General features: G+C 44.2%; 1 protein-coding gene across 10 annotated transcripts in view; it reads right to left on the bottom strand.

Annotated features, from left to right (window-relative positions):
• Positions 1-23,001, bottom strand: part of LOC129821319 (bromodomain adjacent to zinc finger domain protein 2B-like) — a 104,302-nt gene that overhangs the window by 29,418 nt on the left and 51,883 nt on the right. For 7 of the 10 annotated variants that reach the window (XM_055878860.1, XM_055878853.1, XM_055878854.1 and 4 more), the window contains exons 3-14: positions 15,806-15,985; positions 10,229-10,435; positions 9,061-9,222; positions 8,337-8,530; positions 7,931-8,125; positions 6,971-7,597; positions 5,483-6,134; positions 4,974-5,255; positions 3,968-4,028; positions 2,043-2,151; positions 1,698-1,799; positions 1,065-1,278 (exon numbers count right to left, since the gene is read on the bottom strand). In XM_055878860.1, the coding sequence (XP_055734835.1) occupies positions 1,065-1,278; positions 1,698-1,799; positions 2,043-2,151; positions 3,968-4,028; positions 4,974-5,255; positions 5,483-6,134; positions 6,971-7,597; positions 7,931-8,125; positions 8,337-8,530; positions 9,061-9,222; positions 10,229-10,435; positions 15,806-15,983 (2,983 nt within the window). In that variant the 5' untranslated portion in view covers positions 15,984-15,985. The remainder of the gene's footprint in view (positions 1-1,064; positions 1,279-1,697; positions 1,800-2,042; positions 2,152-3,967; positions 4,029-4,973; positions 5,256-5,482; positions 6,135-6,970; positions 7,598-7,930; positions 8,126-8,336; positions 8,531-9,060; positions 9,223-10,228; positions 10,436-15,805; positions 15,986-23,001) is intronic. The other 3 variants (XM_055878858.1, XM_055878864.1, XM_055878865.1) reach the window with 1 other exon arrangement.

Genomic DNA, 23,001 nt, shown 5'->3' with positions numbered 1-23,001 from the left:
TGACTGTCTCTCTCTATTCATGGTTTTAAACCTTTTGAAATCTCACAGTATCAATTTTGCTGTAGCTTTCTTTTATGCCTGCTACGTTACTGCAGACGCGGTAATCTAAGCCATCCAATTGGCCAGCGGTAGGCCTATAGTGCACTTGATTTTCTCTCTGTGCCCGCCGGAAAGGCAGAGTTTGTACCTTCAGACACATGAAATTGTTAAAATGGCACCAGTTCGGCTACCTAAGTACTGTTATTGTGAAGTGGAAAAGTCTAGGAGCAACAACGGCTCAGCCGCAAAGAGGTAGGCCACACAAGCTCACAGAACGGGACCGCCGAGTGCTGAAGGGCATAGCGCAAACTACCGAGTTCCAAACTGCCTCTGGAAGCAACGTCAGCACAATAACTGTTTTTTGGGAGCTTCACAAAATGGGTTTCCATGGCCGAGCAGCCGCACACAAGCCTAAAATAACCATGCGCAATGCCAAGCGTCGGATGGAGTGGTGTAAAGCTCGCCGCCATTGGACTCTGGAGCAGTGAAAATGCGTTTTCTGGAGTGATGAATCATGCTTCACCATCTGGCAGTCCGACAGATGAATCTGGGTTTGCCGGATGCCAGGAGAACGCTACCTGCCCCAATGCATAGTGCCAACTGTAAAGTTTGGTGGAGGACGAATAATGGTTTGGGGCTGTTTTTCATAGTTTAGCCTAGCCCCATTAGTTCCAGTGAAGGGAAATCTTAACGCTACAGCATACAATAGCATACAATGACAATTCTAGACGATTCTGTGCTTCCAACTTTGTGGCAACAGTTTGGGGAAGGCCCTTTCCTGTTTCAGCATGACAATGCCCCCATGCACAAAGCGAGGTCCATACAGAAATGGTTTGTTGAGATCGGTGTGAAAGAACTTGACTGGCATGCACAGAGCCCTGACCTCAACCCCATCGAACACCTTTGGGATGAATTGGAATGCTGACTGCGAGCCAAGCCTAATCGCCCAACATTCGACGAGCAGGTGTTCATATACTTTTGGTCACTTAGTGTACCCCAGTGATGCTTGCAAGAACTGAACCCACCTTGAGCTTCCAGTTTGCGTAGAAGTTTGGCGTCAGTGGCGCCTGGGAAGTCGGCCTCGCCAACGTTAGGAAGTCGACCCTTACTTCGCCTGGACCTGGGGCCCTCATCACCTCTCCTCTGGTGCTCAGGCTTAGGGGGATGCCCACGCCTCCCCTCCATGGCCAGGATACGAGGAATCACCTCATCCTCGGTCAACAAGCTCCACTGCAATCCCTTATAGGAGAGGAGAGTGTTTGAACAGCCAATTAGAGCATTCCATTTAGTTACACTGCTGTATGACTATACTTGATACCGTATAAACAAACATCCCTCATGACAAAAAATATGAACGTTAAGCTTAAATACATATATCTATGTAATTGCTGCCTTTAAGTATGAATCAATTAGACATCACTTGTTAAATGTAGAAAAACACATGTCACATTTTTTTCTATGTACTAAAAGTGTGCCATCTTAAAATAGCGTTTTGGAGTGAACTATCCCTTTAACTATATGTGCCTGGCTTTTATATTACAATAAAGCGATAATATTACATTCACAGGAAAAGTTAACACAATGATATACAGTACTTTAGGCTACGGATGATTGCTCTGTGGGAGGGAGAAAATGGTCAATAAAGAGAGGACAGTCACCTGGGGTCCTTCTCTGGCTTCATAGAAGTCACCAACCCTTATTTTTGCACTGAAGCTAAAATGATCGCGTGTGATGTCACTTATTCCATTTCTGGACACATACTACAAAGAAGAACATAAATGAGGCCTTGGTGAGACAAAAGATCAGCGTTAAGGCAAAGATTAAGTTAATAACAGAAACCTTATTGGTTTGGGTGTAAATGATGTCTTTCTTGATTAAAATCTGGAGACAATGCAAAAAAAAAACTAAATCATTAACATCAGCTTTAAATCTATTAGGATTCGTACGAGAGAGATGTAGGAGAGAGGATGCTAACGCTAGTGACCTGGGAGGTATGACCTTACCTTCATCACGTCGGGGTACTGCCGGAGCTTCTTCCCACACGGGGCGTAGTACGCCACATCGCCCTGCAGACGGCCCGCCACATTACAGATACGAGTCTCTCTCTGCCACCTAGGATGGAGGGAGGTTACAAGTGATTCACGTACAGGAGCACAATCCCATTCACACTAATCGGTCAGCGCGACACAGTGCAGTACCGATATATTCCAGTCATGTATCATTTTGTAATGTTTCAAGCAGTCAAAGTAGAGGGACTATAGAAGTGCATTATAAATTGTACTGATATCAAGGTACATGGGTGGAAACTAAGTTGTTTTGTGCTACCTTCTTACTCCGTCTTTATTCTTTTACACAACACTTAGTCAGCTAGAATTGTTACATGCTCTTCTCCTAGCTGCCAATCCTTCAGCAGACAGCTAGAGCCTGATGTTGGCGAGGGCAGCTATCCAAACGAGCTGTTTACAGCTGTGTCTTTTGTACTGAGTGGCCTGGCTGTCCTGTGAGCCCGGTAGGACTCCAGCGGTAATCAGACTCTCCTGGGATGGACAGCTGCCAAGAGGAACACCGCCCCACACGACACTTCTCTCAGTGCATCTGGACAGCCGCCATCTCCTAACAGAAACGGCCTGAGGATTCCGGCCCAAACGGCACCCTATTCCCTACATGGCACACTAACCCATGGGGCTCTGGTCAAAAGTAGTGTACTATACATGGAATAGGGTGGCATTTGCGACATAGCCTGGGTCTTAAGCAGAGCAGGGGACTGACATAAGGCTTGTTGCCTTGCTTTCCTCTTTGAACCTGCTGATGAGAAACATCCGTGGGAGATGAAAGACACCCTGATCTAAGTGCAGTGTCGCTGGGTTTGTGGTGGGTGGTGGGACGGAGCTGGAGCTGCTAATGTTGCGTGTCTGTGTTGAGACTGGATGTGGTTAACCCCTGACCATCACTGCTGCAGCGCCTCATTTCCTGGCCACTCGGCTTACTGTCAGGCCTGGGCTTTGGAGGGGCCCACTGAGGGAAGGCAGGATGGATGGTGGGTGGTAGTGAGGGATAGAGAAAAGACGGGATGAAGGATAGAGGGAAAGAGAGAGGGACGGAGGGAAAGGGGAAAGGGGAAAGTTTGAGGAAGGGAGAGTTTAGGGGAGGAGGGATAGCAGGAAGGATAGAGGGATAGCGGGAGGGAAGGATGAAGGGAGAGATAGCGGGAGGGAAGGATGAAGGGAGGGATAGCGGGAGGGAAGGATGAAGGGAGGGAAGGAGCGATGTTGTGTTGTTTACTCTTTTTTCGTCTAGCCACTCTGTTGTTGACGATGTATCATCACCGCTCTGGAAAAAGGAACCTCACTGATTGGGATGTATACACTATGATTTGGCTCCTTTAAGACCCATTAAGTCAGTCATACCACCCATGTTGTTTGAGGGACAGAGGAAAATCGCCACACCATCATTTTATAGTACTGTTCTTTTTTTCATGACATGCACTATGCATTACGTGGGTTGAATGCTGTAACACAGAATAAAACAATTAATAAAGGTCCCATTGTGGTAGTGACTGCCCATTACTGCTTATCACTTAGTACCCATCATTTATTCACATTACTTGAATAAAATATTTATTTTATGACTATTATTTCACTCCAAGTCATCTCATCAGAGCTGCTGCCTATGCTGTCTGACAATCACTATTTTGTAGTTCTTCAAATTAAATAAGACATACTTTTATGACTGCAGAATACCAACTATCAATCACTTAGATAAAAAACACAGAACGAAATGGAATTCAAATAATTGAACCGAAGTCAGTCAAATAGTTGTTTTAAAAAAAAAAAAATAACTGACATTTCGGTTAATCGCTCAGCACTAACAGTGGGTGACCAGTGACATTCTGAGTGGTGTATGTATGTATATACGGTGTATATCTTACCCAAACTCTAGAGGTGTCCGCAGCTTTCTCTCATCCGTCACTCTCCTTCTCTTCCCTGTTCCTGGGAGAAAGAGGGGACTCTTTACAACGGTCTGACAGATCTACTGTGACCTGAGCAAATGCAGAAACCTTGTTGTGTTGGCCAGAGGTGCCCTTACTCTAAAATAAGAAACACCTACGTCAATTCAGTGGCCTAGGGGAAAACAATGGCTTGAAAACTCCATCCACCAGACAGGGTACCTTTAAGAACATTTCAGCCTGTTACGTTCAGGTGTTTTATTCAAAGAAACAGGCAAAACCATAGGGTCCTTTTAACCACTGTTGCTTTTAGAAATGACACATCAACGCAGGGTTAGAATGCAGTACATTGTTAAATCGACCATGTCAAAGCCAATATCAAGGAATAGAGCTAAGAATGATTATATGGGACAATAAAAAAATTCCAACATGCAGCTATTAGGAAAAAGAGACTCAGGCTGCAGTAATCATGGAGGTCTGAGCCAGCCAAGTGCTTCAGCTGCTAAACGGTTAAACATGTGCCAGCCAGGGTAATCAAAAGACTCAAAAGGGCCTGTTCTGGGTCATCAAAAAAATGACACAAACACTATGACCAGAGACGCCATTTTGCATTGGGAGACTCCCTGAACAATGTTTTCCTGCTGAAAAAAAAAAACATGTGTTGTTTCCCCTGGACTGGGTGATCTGACTAAGCATATGGAAGACGGCGATAACAGTCTGGACTCCAAGGCCCACGACCAAATAGCACTATATAGGGAATAGGATGCCATTTGGGACGCAGGCCATGAGAGTAGCGCACTGGTTTGAGCAGGGCTCTCCAACCCTGTTCCTGGAGAGATACCGTTCTGTAAGATTTTAGCTCCAACCCTAATCTATCGCACCTGATTCTAATGATTAGCTGGTTGATAAGTTGCATCAGGTTAGTTACAACTGGGGTTGGAGAGCCACGGGTTAGAGAGCAAAGATGAGCTGAGAGTTCCATTGGTACCTGGTGGAGTGGAGCAGAGAGTATATGAGGAAGAGGGGGTGCTGTGGTAGGCCAAGGCCCCAGAGCTGGTCACCATGGCTGGGGTGGGCAGGCCACTGGATGCCTTGATGACCTGGAGGTTGAGAGGGGAGCAGCTGGCTGAGAGGCTCGAGGAGGTGGTGTCGAGTAGAGAAGAGGAGCCTTTGGCACGCTTCAGAGGGGTCCTATCTGCCTCCGTGTCCGTAGTGGTCTCGTCGCGGTCCTTCACATCGTCCGAGTCGCTCTCCAGATTACTCTCAGACTCTGCAGGGGACACCAGTGGACTTGATAAGACTTGACCAGGAGGACTTGATAAGACATTCTCCAATTAACATTCAGTTCACATTCAACCACACTGATAATCACAGGCCTCTTGAAGGAACCTCTTTAAAGTATCTGCTGAATCTGTACCTAAAGTGGCGCTGAAGCACTTAAACCAGACGTAAGCGCAGTTTCAGAAGTGCATCACATTAATGTGCTAACTGACTAACCTGATAGGCTGTCATCAGAATCCTCCTCCTCGTCGTCGTCATCATGTTCATCATCGGAGTCGGAGTCGTCAGAGTCCTTGCTGCTGGGGATGTCAGACTCTGTGCCCCGGAACAGCTCCACCTGGGACTGCACCAGGTGGGTCTGGGAGATACCTTTCCCTGTGTGGAGAGCCTTTTGCTGGGCCTTGCTCTTCCCAGCTCTGTGGGCCAGGCCCGGTGAGGTAGAGGCCCAGCCTAGGGCTCCAGAGCTGTGCTCCTTATGCCCAGTGCTCAGGTTGACAGGCATAGGGAAGGGTGGGCTGGTGGCAGCCAGGAGAGGATTGTTGATGGTGCTCCTGTTCTGACTGCTGCTGCGAGGCTTGTTGATGAGGGCCAGGGGGGCGTCCTGCACCTCGCTGTGGATCACCCCTTTGGGGTGGGCGCCAAGGAGGGAGGAGGCCAGGAACAGGTTGGAGTGGTTGGTGTGTGGAGAAGGGAGCCTGTGACTGCTCGGGGTCTCTGGAGACAGTTTGGGCGGTGCTAATGAGGAGGGCGATGCTAATGAGGAGGACGACGAGGCGGCCATTTTCTTTTTCTTCGGGCTCTTGAACAGATCCTGACGCATCACTGGCAGAGGGAAGGCCTGTTTGAAGTGCTCCTGGGAGACGAAGGGCTTAAGGAGAGAAGGAAGAGGGGAAGAAGAGAATGGAAGTAATTATACGAGCTGTCAGTCATTTGCATTACTGCAGATTGTGAAAGGAAAACGTAATAAGAAATGCACTTGTAATTGCTCAGTGAGAATGAAAATGAGGAAGCGGGTCTCTCCCATTAAAGTATATTAAAAACAAGTCGGTGTCGAACACGGTATACAAAGAATAAAAAGCTGTTCGGCACAATCCTTGCCAATTTTTTCTGTTTCGTGCCGTATTCTAGGCTTAGCAATCAACTTTCTTTTTTGAGATACCTCAAACTCCAGCAGTACTCAAATCCCGTTCCAAAGGTCTCGTTATAGATTGACCTGCTATCAACACTGTTCAGATTAACAATAATAATTTAATCCTTGGAAAAAGACAGATTTTTTCCCCTTTTGATAACAATGGGATAGCAACGGGCTTCCTAAAGCATTACTGAGTTAATTTCGTGTCAGCTTTTGTGAAGAATTTCCAATAAAGCTAACTGCATTGTCACTTTAGGTCGTGTACAGGGAGAGCAGACATGAAACGCAATCAAACTGCTGATAACAGTGCTTAGACGTTTCATTTTCTGTAGAGAAGAAGCTGACCTTTTCAAATCTGTAAATCAGAAACAATGATAGTCAAGAAGAAATGGGAGATACTAAATATCCATATACCCGAAATTCTCTGTAAAAAAATAAAAAGGACGTAATCAATATTACTTTGGCGAAAGACTTCAATCGAATAGTCTTATTTTATTAAGTGGAAAACAGACCATTACACACATGTACAAAACAATGAAAAGGCAAATAATTTGCATAACAGCAAGACTCACCTGTTTCAATTTAAAGTTGTTGATGTGTAACAAGGTTTCATCCAGGAAGTTTCGGCTTCCCGACTTCATACTGTCAGACAAGGTGAGGGGTTTGGGGGAGCCCGTCCGAGATTTGGGGTTGTGTGAGGGCGAAAGGGTGGGTGGTTTGGGGGACGAAGACAGAGAGAGAGGCTTGGGTGAGGAGGAGAGAGACAAGGGCTTCGGAGAGGAGCAGAGGGAGACGGGATTGGGAGATGAAGAGAGAGAGTTTGGTTTAGGTGAAGAAGAAAGAGAAAAGGGTTTGGGTGAGGAAGAGAGAGAGAAGTGCCTGGTGGGTTGAGGAGACGATGAGGCCTCCCTGCGTGGTTTGACCAGAGCCAAGGGTTTAGTACTGGCCAGCCCTGTAGCCTGGATCACACTGGTGTGCTGCTTGAGTTCTTCCTCCCTGTTCCTGGAGCTCTGGAAGACTAGGGATGTGGACTGGGACAGCGCTGGGGGCTGGGGTGAGGGTTGGAGCGGGTAGCGGAGGAAATGGAGAAAGGCCTCATCTGGATGTTTCTGAAGCAGACCACTCCGGCTGTCCCGAGCGTTCTCGCCTTCAGCAGTGTGGGGTCTCTTCTTGCTGCCGGCAGTGCTCCGTGTCAGGCTCTGAGAGAGAAGAGGAGGAGAGGGAGGACAGTTCCATGTCAGCTCAGACTCAACCCAGCCCACAAATGGCAGCCCTGACGAGCAACGCGGTCGGGCCCCCAGCATGCCACCCACCAGCAGAGCTACCCTTGACATTTAACTGAGATTAACAGTCATAGAGAGCGTCACAGTGTGCTTGGAACAAAGCGGAAAGTATAACATTTTCGAAAGACAAACCATACAGACATGTCATGTTGAAATAGTGTATGCATGAGTCCAGATATATGGCTACCGAGTTCTAACAATCCAACAAGGACAGTCTGACTGGACAAGCGCCTGAAGTCTGAAGCACACCTTAATAGTCCTCTTTACACGGCTCTCCTTCTCCGAGTCAGAATCGTCGCTGTCGTTGCTCTGATCGTCATCGTCATCCTCCTCGTCTAGGTCGTCTGAGTCACTGCTGTTCACCCCGTCGCTGGAGATATCCGAGGAAGAACCTGATTCGCTGTCACTGTTGCTGGACGCCTCCACTGGTTTCTTGCTGAGTTTCTATAACAGAGAACAGTGATGGAGTCATTCCAGTCAATACGGTAACTGAATACCATTGCAAACAGCACACATCTCAGATGTCAATGTTTGTCTCGATCGCATCCGCCCTTGTGGGACACTAATGTTACCAGATATGTTAACCACAAACTAGTCCTTTTTGGACTTGTTTTTCCTGGGTAAGCCCTATTATTAGTTGCCAGAACCTACTAACCTTCTCTTTAGTTTTCTGAACGCTCTTCTCCTTCACTTGGGTCACATGCTGGTGGCTTTTGCGGCTTCTGACGCTTCCGTTGGTGGCTTTCTGTTTCTCCGTGTTCCCCTGTGTTGAGAACGTAGTGGCGGTTGTGCTGAAGCTGCTCCCAGACACCGTGGAGATCCTGCTGCCATTCACAGCTCCGTTCACTCCTTTGACCATGAGGAAACAGACACCAAAACTACGAATCAGGAACAACCCCTTTTGCACAGTGATTATGAAGAGGGAAATAAGGTGGAAGACAGGAGAGTTCTCTAAAATGATGACTTATCAGAAATTGCCAAAGCACTTACCAATAGGAAAAATCTAATTACATTAGCAAAAGGATCTCCAGGTTAACATATTCACTGGTGAGACACCCGGCACCTGCTTACAAACTGATTTATGCATTAACATGGTCTTCCTATTGCCTCCAGGGTCAATTAAACATATTTGATATTGTACCTGTGCCCATAAGGACATCATTCTCTTTTATGCAGAAAAGTTCCTTGCTTCATTAAATTGTTTGCAGAGTAGGGGAAACATCTGGCAAGAGAGAGAGAGTGTGTGTGTGTGTGTGTGTGTGTGTGTGTGTGTGTGTGTGTGTGTGTGTGTGTGTGTGTGTGTGTGTGTGTGTGTGTGTGTGTGTGTGTGTGTGTGTGTGTGTGTGTGTGTGTGTGTGTGTGTGTGTGTGTCTGCCTACCTTTGGCTGTGGCTCGTCCGTTCTTGCTGGGGGTGCGGGCCTGGAAGGGGCTGAGGTCGTGGCTCTGCTGGAGTTGGGGTAGGAACATGGGCGGGAGCCCCAGGAGATGGGGAAAGAAGGCTGCAGCTCCCCGCCCCTGAGCCTCAGCTGCCCGCCACCATTCTTGGGTGTAGAGGGAGAGGAGAGAGAACGCATGAGAATCCATGCCAGACTGATTTCACTGTTATTCGAGTTGTGTTTAATGCATCTCAGTGATGACACACTGTTTCAGACAGCCAGGGTTTACAGCTGTTCAACCTTTCCGTTTCTCTTTGAACAGATCTCAGCAGATGACCAGTGCATTCCAAAGACTCACTGATTTCAGCCCATTTAATTGTAAACATGTTGAGAATTGCAAATCCCAGAGGATACATGTGGCTCCACATTTGAGCCTCATACATGCTGGATATTTCACAGCTGCAAAAACAGTCTCGCAGGAACTTTCTCTCTTTCCCTTTAAAAAGGCAAAAGCAATTCAAAATGGCGCCCTTCGTGCTTGATGAAGTTGAAAACGACATACTCCTTGTTATGAACATCACAACGTCTAAAAAGGTACATTTCATATTCACAAGCTCTGGAAACTGTATACAGTTCCTGGTTGCAAACCAACACCATTTTCCTCTGAGTGTGACATGAAAAAAATTATGTAACAAAACATTTAGCTTGAAAAGTGTGATAGGTCCAATGTTTTCTCAGAGGTCAAGGTGGTGGTGTGAACCATCCCAATCTATAAACGTCATGTGCTGAATGCTGCCTATTGAACTGATGGACGATACCATAAAGGTGATGCATGCTAGCTGGGCTCTCTCCATGGGAGTTGGCTGGGTCTAATAACCACACATTCGGGGGAACTCTCGGAAGGCAGAATGAACAAATCAAATGAGTGTGTCCCAAACGGACAACCTATTCCCTTTATAGTGCACTACTTTTGACCAAAGCCCTATGGATCCTGGGCAAAAGTAGTACATTATGGTCTGCTCAAAAGTAGCGCACTATATAGGGAATAGGGTGCCCATTTGTTATTCACTGTGAGATACTGATACATTTAGAGTTTGTACTATTCATTACAAGACATAAACTAATGATAGTGCAAATATTTTAGAATGGATTCTAGTCAAGGCTCTCCTACCTGGAAAAGCTGCCATACCTGGAAAGGCACCTAGCTGGGAGTGAGCAGCCAAGGCAGCAGACATGCCCAGGGAGCCCAGGCCTCCAAACTCTGAGCGCCCTGAGCTGGTAGTGTACAGACCAAATGCTGGGTGGTTGACGATGGGAAAGGCACTTGAGACCGTAGACATGTTGAAATGTTGATCGCCTGCCGCCCGAAACAAGTGTCCTGGAAAAGGGAGGAGGAAAACGACATAATGAAGCAGCTGTATGAATTTAGTTACATAAACCATGTAGCTAAAATACCACAGCTAAATAATTCATCCGTATGACTGTTAATGTTTAATATCGCAATAAAGTGTCCTTAAGGATCTGTTACAACATCCTCTGGATGGGAAGAGATCATGTTTTATGCATTATCAATAAAGAAGCTGGTTAGTGGGTGTAAAGGAAAAAGACTCCCACGGATTCGGCTTGATCTGTTCAAACATGCTTTTGCAAATATGAGACATGGTTGTAAGAGGCTGTTGGGATTGTATTCAGAGGGAGATCATTATGCATGTTTAAAGCGCCTGGTGCTGTTGCTCGTGTTTGAATACGATTATAAAATTGCAATATCAACAAAATGGCCTCATTAACATTTTTGCATAATCATTTTCCTAAATAAAAGTAAAACTGAATTTGGTTAGGTGGGGGGGGGGGGGGATACAAGATATTTACAAGGATGTTAATTTCATGTTTTGTTTTTTTCCTGTATGTTGGAATTTGTGCAGGACATTTGAACAGCTGATAATGCAATCCCAAGATTCCTCCTCTTGCACCTGATAGATGCAACTAACAGATCACTCCTGGTTCACCACTACCGGTACTCTCTGAAGGCTGACAAAATAGAGATATTGTAGGCAATGTTCCCTCATTTTTTGGGGCGCTGAGCGAAAACTTGAACATTATGTGAATTTTGTGCAACTTCCGGGATGCGTTTGCAGTGAACACTGAGGCTGTACCCTTATAGTTTTAGACAGTAGACACGCGGGACTATTTGATCATAATGTAGGCCTACCAACAAAACCAGTGGAGCAAATCACATAACATTTTCACATGGAAATAGCTTTTGATTTCTATGATATAGCCTACAGTACCCTATATGTGGTGTTCAATACAGGCCTACACTGCATGAGACTTTTAAAAACGTATTTACATTATGAAGGGCTTGACATTAATGCATGATTTGTTACTTGGTCTGTAACACCATGGGCTAGTTGACTGTAAATGGCATTGTATTGTATGATGCAAGAAAGCACATTACAAAATAAAATGCATTATTATTACTACCATACAGAGAATTAAGACACTGTAGGCTACCCCTTTTTAGAATAACTATGTTCAAAGTAATGACTCGGGACTTCAGGTTTGATATGAAAGCTTCTTTTAGTAATAATACTTGTTCACGTTACATTTAACAACTTCAGATTCTACAGAACAATGAGTTGCTAGCGAAAAGCACTTGTCACTTGCACATAACTGCCGCGTTCTCTCTCTACTTCCTGTCGCAAGGCATTCTGGAACTTTCAGTCAAAAGCATAATTCAATACTAACCAATACAACAAAATATGTATGTAGTTCTCTCAATCTCCAACACACAAATTATAATACAATTACATATGTATATAACTGTAAAGAAAATATCTTTATATACAGCTCGATGAATTAACTTAGACATTACCTCTGTAACCCATTAAAGTTACAACATCCCTCTGCCTACTGGCTTGTCAAAAGACTCCAGCCACCCTAGTCATAGACCCTAGTCACTGTTCTCTCTGCTACCGCACGGCAAGTGGTACCGGAGCGCTAAGTCTAGGTCCAAGAGGCTTCTAAACAGCTTCTACCCCCAAGCCATAAGACTCCTGAACATCTAATCAAATGCCTGCCCCCCCCCCCCCCCCTTACGCTGCTGCTACTCTGTTATTATCTATGCATAGTCACTTTACCTACATGTACATATTACCTCAATTACCTTCACTAACTGTGCCCCCGCACTGGTACCCCCTGTATAAAGCCTCGCTATTGTTATTTTACTGCTGCTCTTTAATTATTTGTTACTTTCATTTTTATTTTCTTATTTTTTTTGTTGGTTAAGGGCTTGTGATTAAGCATTTTTCTGTAATGTCTACATCTGTTGTATTCGTGCATGTGAAAAATATATTTTGTTTTAAATTTGATTTATTTGCATATTCAAGCCGGTCTCAAAATACAACACTGCCCCTTTAAATTTAGACAATTACCTGACTGGCTTTTCAAAGACAGCTCATGTAGGAAGCAGTAACTCCCCATTGCAGAACTATACTTATCTAAAACTGGGCTAATAACTCGCTAACTGCGCACTGATCTGAAAAGCAGATTCACTCGTGGGTGATTGAATGACCGCTCCAATAGAATTCTACTCCGTTGCGCTCTGGCTACAACAAAATCAGACTCAATCTTACAAAATTAGATTTGTTTTGTTGCATTGAAAAGGGGCTGATATGTTGATTCGATCACAGAAAAACATTGATTTATGTAGTGCAAACTAATGGGACAAACTCGGTGAAGAACAATCTCGTGTGTCTGCGCAGCATGGAATTTATTCTGCGCCAGTCCTGGAGGAAGTGTGAGGGAACATTTTTTTTATTTAACTAGGCAAGTCAGTTAAGAACAAATTCTTATTTACAATGACGGCCTACCCCGGCCAAACCCAGGTGACTATGGGACTCCCAATCACGGCCGGATGTGATACAGCCTGGATTCGAACCAGGGAGGGCCGTGTCCGAATACCATACTAGCGTACTAAATTGTATGCAAACAAATTATGTTTTATAGTATGAATGATTTTTTTGTTATTTTTATGAATTGTTATTTTTGGGGGATTAATTGACACATGAACAAACTTTACAATAATTCACTGTGGTAATTCCATGACAATTCTTCTTCCGGTGTTCTCTGCATTGCGCATCGCATATAGGGTGAAAAAAATATTAAAGCTACAAATCAATACATAGTAAATAATAAGGTTTCCCAAACTGTAATTAGTATTTCCCTATTAGTATTTCCTTAGTATTTCCCTAGTATGTGAAATATACTAGGTACTCTGAATGAATCATCTGATGCGCATTGGTGTCGAATTCCCCATTCGTTCATTCTGGTACATCAAGTCAATTTGATTATCAGCTGTTGTCAAACACGGGAGTTTATGAATTCTTGTAGCTCAAATGCTGAAATGAGTATGCAGTTTAAGTATGTAGTACACTAGTATGGGTATTTAGACACAACCATTGTTTCTCTCTGATCACTACTTCCCAGGACTCCTGGGAAATCAGTGGCAATTGTTACTGAGTGGATAATCTCGGTTAACCCAGAACTAAAACCTTGTGAATGTTAACCTATTTAAAGGTCTTACTCACATCGGCTACAGAGAGAGCGATCTCACAGTAGTCTGGAACAGCTGGTGCACTCATGCATAGTTCAGTGTTGCTATCCTCATCTGTGGAAGCGAAGCAGTTTAAGCAACACCTTCACCCAATCCTGATAAGTCCAACTAACCAGTGACAAAAACCCAAGTCCGGAACTAATAATGCTCGTTATCTCATGCATCCTATAGCATGCCGACAGATCTACAGTACTAGTTATATTTAGGTAGTCTGTCCACAAGAGATTGAGTGGACTGTCCTAGGTAAATAAAATAATTTAATTATTTTAATATTCACAACAGTCTATGTCCGTGTTGGCAAGACGAGCCCTGCATGTTGTCCTCTCTCACAGTCAGATAGTCTAGAGTACTGAAAGACCATATTTAATGGAAACTCAATTAGCAGCACAGACTTGCACAGAAGCTTGCACCTGCTGTTCTAACATGTGCCAGCCAGGTGATTGGCATAATTCAAAAAGATGACTGAACACATTTCTTCATAACATTACCAAATCCCCCAAATAAATGAAACTGTCAATTTACGTTCTAAAATCTAATTTCAAGTCAATTTATGATGTATATAAGGAACATTTATGGTCTGGGTTTGTGACTGGTCTATAAACCCACCCTGTGCACTAGCTCTCCAAGCAGCTTGCTTACAATTTACAGCATGTGATTTCAGTTTTACCCATATATATATATATTTTTTTTTAAACAATCCAAACACTTTTTATACAAGAATGCAAATAAACAAAATGATAATGTCAGGTCTAGATTATCTGCATGTAATTCCCTGACATCTTGGTATTGTTAGAGAGAAACTGATGTAGGCCTAAATTATGTGGAGATAAGTTAGTTAGGGTTACACAAGTTTGCCACGAAAATAAAATATGGAGTTTCATGCTTGTCAGTTCAAATCAACCAACATATACTTTTTAATTGCATCTGTGACAGCAAAAGATCTATCAATTACTTATCTTATCATCCATTTCACTTCCATATAAAAAGGAGCACTTTTCATTTCAGATTTCAATCAAGTCCTTTCGGTTGAACAATGTATGAGCTTAAAGACAATTTTCCAATCCATAATCGATTCAAAGCACTGTGAAATTAAAGTTATTTCCCCCATTTCAACCTAAAAAGGTTAGTAATATCCAAAGCCGATTGAGAATTAGTATCTGAAAATTGCATTATAAAATGCTTTCGCAAACATGAAAAGTACTGCGTGAGACAAGTATAATTTCATGAATTAATACCACAAGTAAAGCATGTGAGTGTAATTAAAAATCACTTAGAGCGTAACCAACACAGGAGATGTAATATCTTTACTTTGCTTTCCACCAGCGAGGATGAGAAATCTCTTCAAATAACAAAATTTGTTTTATTCTCATAACCGCAATGTGACTTCAGAAGTGCTGTGCTTTCTGCCTTTGATTCCAGCTCTCCGTCCAAAATAGCTGGAGAAATCTCTGAGCACGTTTGGTTGGTGTGTAGGGGGATAAAAAATGTATAATGTACAAGCAAAATGTCTAATGGCTTCTTTAATGTAACAGCATTAATTAATATTTTTTGTTTTTCTTATCATGAAAGAATAGGGAGAAAAAAACAAATCACAGTTGATAAATGTGCATGTTATTTTCTGGTCAGGGTAATCTGACAGCTTATGTATCACCGCTGCTCGCCACATAATGGCTTCGGACACAATTAGCATTCAGAGAAAACAGAGGATGTTCGAGGCAGCGGAGGCCACAGCACTCTCTATTTGGCTGACAGACCTGTCAAATCACAACGGGCTAAACTGGTGCTAAAGGTTGTCAAGAAACATCAGAGCGGGTGCGCGACGTCTTACACATAGAGGATTTTTCCTTGCTGGTGTCGATTAATGCTAAAGCTTTTTAATTTCTCCACAAACTGTCACGAAATAAAGTGTGAGAAGACGGTGGTTTCTTTATCTTACTGATCCCTCATAATTAACACTCAAGAACGCTCTTTCTTGTTTAATTTGCAGTTGGAGAATAATGAAATATGATGAGTTAGAGGGGAATATAGCCCATGTATTCGCATGTAACGTGATTCATCTGTGCATGTGGGTAGTGTGTGTGTGTGTGTGTGTGTGTGTGTGTGTGTGTGTGTGTGTGTGTGTGTGTGTTTACGTACCACAGGTGGTGAGAGGGGAGCCCAGGGCGGCGTGGCTGGGGGTGACGCTGCACTTAGAGGAGGGTGTCTTGGCCGAGGCAGGGGCAGGTGAGGAGCCGACGGAGGAGGCAGCGGACGTGGTGATATGCAGGGAGGACGGGGCTGACGATGGGGAGGCCAGCCGCTCTCCAGACTCCATATCTGTCAAACACAATCCAATCAACACACTTACAAAAGGCAGGGGAAGAAAAGAGGTGGAAAAAACCCAAAGACTCCCCCCCTCCCCACTGAGCTTCACCCCCTCTCATGTTAATTACCCCCTCAACAATATCTCCGGTTAGCTAAGGCCACTGGCCAGAGAATCTCCTAAACAAACCCACAGAGAGCTTTCACTGAGGCAACAGGGAAAATAAGGAGAAGTATTTGATCACATATTATGGACACACACACAGAGACAGACAAAAGACCCTCTTGGGTATACAGGAGCGCTTTATATAAGATGTAAAACTGGTGCCACTCAAGACTTGCATCACTAATGATAATATTAACGCTTTAACGTGGACAGTTTTCACAGGAATCATTGAAATCATTCCCAGCTTACAACGCAGTAGATGTTCCTCTTAAATGTACAGTTAAAACACTAATGGTGAATCGATGAGTAGATTTGCAGAGAGCTATCACTAAGCCATCTCTTGACACAGACCACAGTAGCTCTGCCCATCATCCAAATGAAGACATAGACAGGCCGATTCTATAGTAGTCTTTCATGATTTCATCACCCCCTATATCGCCCAGCTTTTCCATGATTTATGCCACTTCCCTTTGTTGTTTCACAAAAGACCACATCTGAAAAGCCCCTTTAACAAGTGTTTAACAGCCCTGGCATCTTTGTTATTGTATCATTAGACATAAACTATTTCTAAATCTCCCCGGTGACTGTCCTCTGCAGCGGAGGCAGCTAGGCCTGCTGGTGATTACATCTGGGAGACAAAGCTATCCTCTGAATATTAAGTAACGTCCCTCCTCGCCACCGACAACACTTACGAGACGACGCAAATGACATGAAAGCCGCAGCCGTGTGCCACTGGAAAGGCCATGCTGCAGTGTGTGTGTGTGTGTAGGTGACCATAGTTGAATGGACAAACCCTTCTAATTTACACTTAATAATTACAACAGTACTCTTTAAAAAGCTATCACCATAAAGAAACAATCTAGCCTATTCTTTACGGTAGGATCATTTATTCTCAATTGCATGAAGATTGAACGAACTAACAAATATAGCCTAGATTTAATATAAGGTAGGCTAAATAACCCAAATCAAATATGAAATGATCCTACATTAGATACTAGATTAGATTTAAATGGAAGTCAAGTCTGACTCACACATTTCACACACACACTTTAAGCTTTCCTTGATGTCTGCCCACTTCTCTATTCTATTGTGAAATGTTGCAGAAATGATTTCCTCTTGGGCAATTCATTTCTGCTGCACAAGACAACGGACGTGTCTCTCTGGAGCCTCTCTCTGTCGATAACAGAAAAACGGTCTACAGAAATAAATCTGAAAAATGTTCCCTTAAAAACAACCCCACAAACCCCACTACTTACTAAACGTACATTTGAGGAAATTGAAAACGAAACATGAATGAGACGACGGCAAAGACGATAATTACAACAATTTAAAATCAAGCATTTTCTTGACTTAAGAGGCCAATCCTGCCTTAATGATCAGAAATTAGCACTGGGTTCAGCTTGATTTTATAGGTTATTAACGTGCATGGCACAGTGGCGCTGGTATTCCAGGTGCTATAGAACCTCCATGTGAGCAAGGAAATGAAGTCGACTTTGGAGTGTGCATGTGCAACTCATCTTGAGCCCCCGACGGCATGCCAAACGCAGCAGCACACACAATGCACACATTCCTAACAGCAGGCTGCAGATCCCGTAGAAGCCATGCTAATGTACAGGAGAGGATTTAGAGGAGAAATGGATCTGCATAAAATCAGTCACGTTCTGCAGATATCACCCTTCCCACAATGCAGCTGCATGCCTGGAGTGCATGTCATGCCGCAAACAACAAGATATGCCCCTTCCTTCAGACAATTTGATGTGCTTATAAAAACAGACCCATCTTTTTCTTAATGAAAACAAGGTGCAAATCCCACACACCTCCAAATGCCACTGATGACTGAAATGTCATGAGCTCATTAGGCCTGTTAGTTACGGTGGAAAATACCATGTTTGTGCTCCCTCCAACTGTGTGTGTGTGTGTGTGTGTGTGTGTGTGTGTGTGTGTGTGTGTGTGTGTGTGTGTGTGTGTGTGTGTGTGTGTGTGTGTGTGTGTGTGTGTGTGTGTGTGTGTGTGTGTGTGTGTGTGTGTGTGTGTGTGTGTGTGTGTGTGTGTGTGTGTGTGTGTGTGTGTGTGTGTGTAAGCCTTGCCCTCCTGGTGTAGCCAGGTTGGTCAGTGTGTGTCGGTTCGGTGTGTGTGTGTCATCGGTCTTATTATCCGCCAACCCAGCATAACAGATGGCTGATGCTAAACAGTGATAATCCCACAACAGAGTCATCATCAGCATGGATCAGCAGTATTCAGACTGCCGACGGACAGAACGTCTTCTCCAGCTAATGGAAGATGCAGGGCTGCTAGAGATCTCGAGGAAGCGTATAATACAGAATGCCTTGACCCCATTCAAAGTCAGCTAGAGTGCTGCTGCATGCTACCGCACTACACTACTAGCCTCTCACCATGCACTCGGTGTGCGTCTCAAGTGGCACCCTATTCCCTATGTAGAACACTACTTTTGACCAGGGCCCTGGTCAAGAGTGGTGCACTATATAGAGAACAGGGTGCCATTTGGGACGAACATGGCTGTTCCACTAATTACAGCCATGCTGTATGTCACACCTCTGTCACTTTACACTAGGGATTCATATTTTCCGAAAATCGACCAAATTTCAATAAAGGGAATAATTCATGTTTATTCAGAGACTGCCGGGAAATAAATCCATTTAAAGCTTTAAAACCCAAGATATGGTTACTCAGGGTTCTTCCAAAATGAGATTGTCGCTGTTCCACATTACAGTTTGGCTGCACCACCATGTAAAGCTTTCACAGCAAGTGAAACTGATATTTAGTAATGATAGAGTAAACTTTGATCGCCAATGACATGGTTGTGAATTGCGAAACAGGCCGTTTATAAATGAAAAGTGTTATGTACCTCAATTAATTCAGTGCATTTCAGCAGAATGCCTAGGCTATCTGGACACAGAACGCACCCCGAATAGGCCATAGCGTTTTCGAATCATACAAACTCTAACGGTAGTCAAACAAAAAAAACAAATGACCAAAGTTGCTAAGCTCGCTAGATAACCTCCAACGAATGACAGAATATCTCCTATTTGGCAAAATCGAGTTGATTATACAGATAGCAGATCAGCTCATGAATAACGGGGAGATGGAGAGGAAATTGTTTAAATATCAAGATCTCTTAACGGGGACCAACTCGGTTAAAATAAATATCCATATCTACTCTCATACCGTTTGTTGATCACACATTCTCTACTGACGCTCTCATATGGGCAGCGTACGACACAACGCAGAGAATGTTAAGAGCGGTATTTTGACCGGCATAGGCAGATGCTTTGATAATCCAACCTATGGATTACAGAATAAAGTTAGGATTTTTCTTGCGAGACAAGAGTCTGGATTTTGTGTTTCAGTGGGATTGGTACGATAGGAAAATAGCCTATGCTCTATATATGGCTATATAAGGCTACCATGTGAGTGACTCAATAGGTAAATAATGCAATAATGTAGCCTGAATGTTCCTGATCAGTGATTGATGAGCAAACGCATAAATGGGCTATCACTTCCACTTGTCTAGCCAGAGATGAATTAACCATACAGAGAGATTCTGTGAAACACAAATCACAGGGTTTTGGTCGGGAGTAGGACAGGCTACTACTTGAGTGAAGAGAAAAATACAGTTGTAGAAAATTGTTGCTATCAGCTAATATATGAACAAACTAGAATAGACACGATAATTAGCACACACCATTTACCTAACAATTTCCCCCAGCCTAATTGTTAACAAATATCAAAACGGAGATCAAGTGAAAACAAAGAGCCGACATTGATTGATTTACCTACAGTCCCCCCACCCCCCATGCTTGTCTCAAAGCAGCGCGATGAGGGTGCTGAAATTATCATCTAGGTGACCACACAAACACACGACTATTGCTTTAAATTGAACAGAAATATAAAAAGGCAACATGTAAAGTGTTGTTCCCATTTTTCATGAGTTGAAATAAAACTTTCCATAAGCACAAGTTTATTTCTCTCCAATTTTGTGCACAAATTTGATAACAATCCAGTTAGTGAGCATTTCTCCTTTGCCAAGATAATCCATCCAACTGACAGGTGTGGCATATCAAGATGATATGATCAGCATGATCATTACACAGGTGCGCCTTGTGCTGGGGACAATAAAACACCACTCTAAAATTAGCAGTTTTGTCACACAACATATCACAGATGTTTCAAGTTGAGGGAGCGTGCAATTGGCATGATGACTGCAGGAATGTCCACCCAAGCTGTTGCCTTATAATTGAATTTTATTTATTTATTTTTATTTCACCTTTATTTAACCAGGTAGGCTAGTTGAGAACAAGTTCTCATTTGCAACTGCGACCTGGCCAAGATAAAGCATAGCAGTGTGAACAGACAACAACACAGGGTTACACATGGAGTAAACAATAGACAAGTCAATAACATGGTAGAAAAAAGAGAATCTATATACAATGTGTGCAAAAGGCATGAGGTAGGCAATAAATCGAATAATTACAATTTAGCAGATTAACACTGGACTGATAAATCATCAGATGATCATGTGCAAGAAGAGATACTGGTGTGCAAAAGTGCAGAAAAGTAAAATAAATAAAAGCAGTATGGGGGTGAGGTAGGTAAATTGGGTGGGTAGTTTACAGATGGACTTTGTACAGCTGCAGCGATCGGTTAGCTGCTCGGATAGCAGATTTTTAAAGTTGTTGAGGGAGATAAAAGTCTCCAACTTCAGAGATTTTTGCAATTCGTTCCAGTCGCAGGCAGCAGAGAACTGGAAGGAAAGGCGTCCAAATGAGGTTTTGGCTTTAGGGATGATCAGTGAGATACACCTGCTGGAGCGCGTGCTACGGGTGGGTGTAGCCATCGTGACCAGTGAACTGAGATAATGCGGCACTTTGCCTAGCATAGCCTTGTAGATGACCTGGAGCCAGTGGGTCTGACGACGAACATGTAGCGAGGGCCAGCCGACTAGGGCATACAGGTCGCAGTGGTGGGTCGTATAAGGTGCTTTAGTAACAAAACGGATGGCACTGTGATAAACTGCATCCAGTTTGCTGAGTAGAGTATTGGAGGCTATTTTGTAGATGACATCGCCGAAGTCGAGGATCGGTAGGATAGTCAGTTTTACTAGGGTAAGTTTGGCGGCGTGAGTGAAGGAGGCTTTGTTCCGGAATAGAAAGCCGACTCTAGATTTGATTTTGGATTGGAAATGTTTGATATGAGTCTGGAAGGAGAGTTTGCAGTCTAGCCAAACACCAAGGTACTTATAGATGTCCACATATTCTAGGTCGGAACCGTCCAGGGTGGTGATGCTAGTCGGGCGTGCGGGTGCAGGCATCGAACGGTTGAAAAGCATGCATTTGGTTTTACTAGCGTTTAAGAGCAGTTGGAGGCCACGGAAGGAGTGTTGTATGGCATTGAAGCTCGTTTGGAGGTTAGATAGCACAGTGTCCAGGGAAGGGCCGGAAATATACAGAATGGTGTCGTCTGCGTAGAGGTGGATCAGGGAATCGCCCGCAGCAAGAGCAACATCATTGATGTATACAGAGAAAAGAGTCGGCCCGAGAATTGAACCCTGTGGTACCCCCATAGAGACTGCCAGAGGACCGGACAACATGCCTTCCGATTTGACACAATGAACTCTGTCTGCAAAGTAGTTGGTGAACCAGGCAAGGCAGTCATTAGAAAAACCGAGGCTATTGAGTCTGCCGATAAGAATATGGTGATTGACAGAGTCGAAAGCCTTGGCCAGGTCGATGAAGACGGCTGCACAGTAATGTCTTTTATCGATGGCGGTTATGATATCGTTTAGTACCTTGAGCGTGGCTGAGGTGCACCCGTGACCGGCTCGGAAACCGGATTGCACAGCGGAGAAGGTACGGTGGGATTCGAGATGGTCAGTGATCTGTTTGTTGACTTGGCTTTCGAAGACCTTAGCTAGGCAGGGCAGGATGGATATAGGTCTGTAACAGTTTGGGTCCAGGGTGTCTCCCCCTTTGAAGAGGGGGATGACAGCGGCAGCTTTCCAATCCTTGGGGATCTCAGATGATACGAAGGAGAGGTTGAACAGGCTGGTAATAGGGGGTGCGACAATGGCAGCGGACAGTTTCAGAAATAGGGGGCCCAGATTGTCAAGCCCAGCTGATTTGTATGGGTCCAGGTTTTCCAGCTCTTTCAGAACATCTGCTATCTGGATATGGGTAAAGGAGAAGCTGGGGAGGCTTGGGCGAGTAGCAGCGGGGGGGGGCGGGGCTGTTGGCCAAGGTTGGAGTCGCCAGGTGGAAGGCATGGCCAGCCATTGAGAAATGTTTGTTGAAGTTTTCGATTATCACGGACTTATCAGTGGTGACCGTGTTATCTAGCCTCAGTGCAGTGGGCAGCTGGGAGGAGGTGCTCTTGTTTTCCATGGACTTTACAGTATCCCAGAACTTTTTGGAGTTAGAGCTACAGGATGCAAATTTCTGCTTGAAAAAGCTGGCCTTTGCTTTCCTGACTGACTGTGTGTATTGGTTCCTGACTTCCCTGAACAGTTGCATATCACGGGGGCTCTTTGATGCTATTGCAGTTCGCCACAGGATGTTTTTGTGCTGGTCGAGGGCAGTCAGGTCTGGAGTGAACCAAGGGCTATATCTGTTCTTGGTTCTGCATTTTTTGAACGGAGCATGCTTGTCTAATATGGTGAGGAAGTAACTTTTAAAGAATGACCAGGCATCCTCAACTGACGGGATGAGGTCAATATCCTTCCAGGGTACCCGGGCCAGGTCGATTAGAAAGGCCTGCTCGCAGAAGTGTTTCAGGGAGCGTTTGACAGTGATGAGGGGTGGTCGTTTGACCGTGGACCCGTGGCGGATACAGGCAATGAGGCAGTGATCGC

The sequence above is a fragment of the Salvelinus fontinalis genome, chromosome 23 (assembly GCF_029448725.1).
Source record: "Salvelinus fontinalis isolate EN_2023a chromosome 23, ASM2944872v1, whole genome shotgun sequence".
NCBI lineage: Eukaryota > Metazoa > Chordata > Actinopteri > Salmoniformes > Salmonidae > Salvelinus > Salvelinus fontinalis.
The sequence above is the reverse complement of the archived record's forward strand: the minus strand, read 5'-3'. Positions and strand labels throughout refer to the sequence as shown.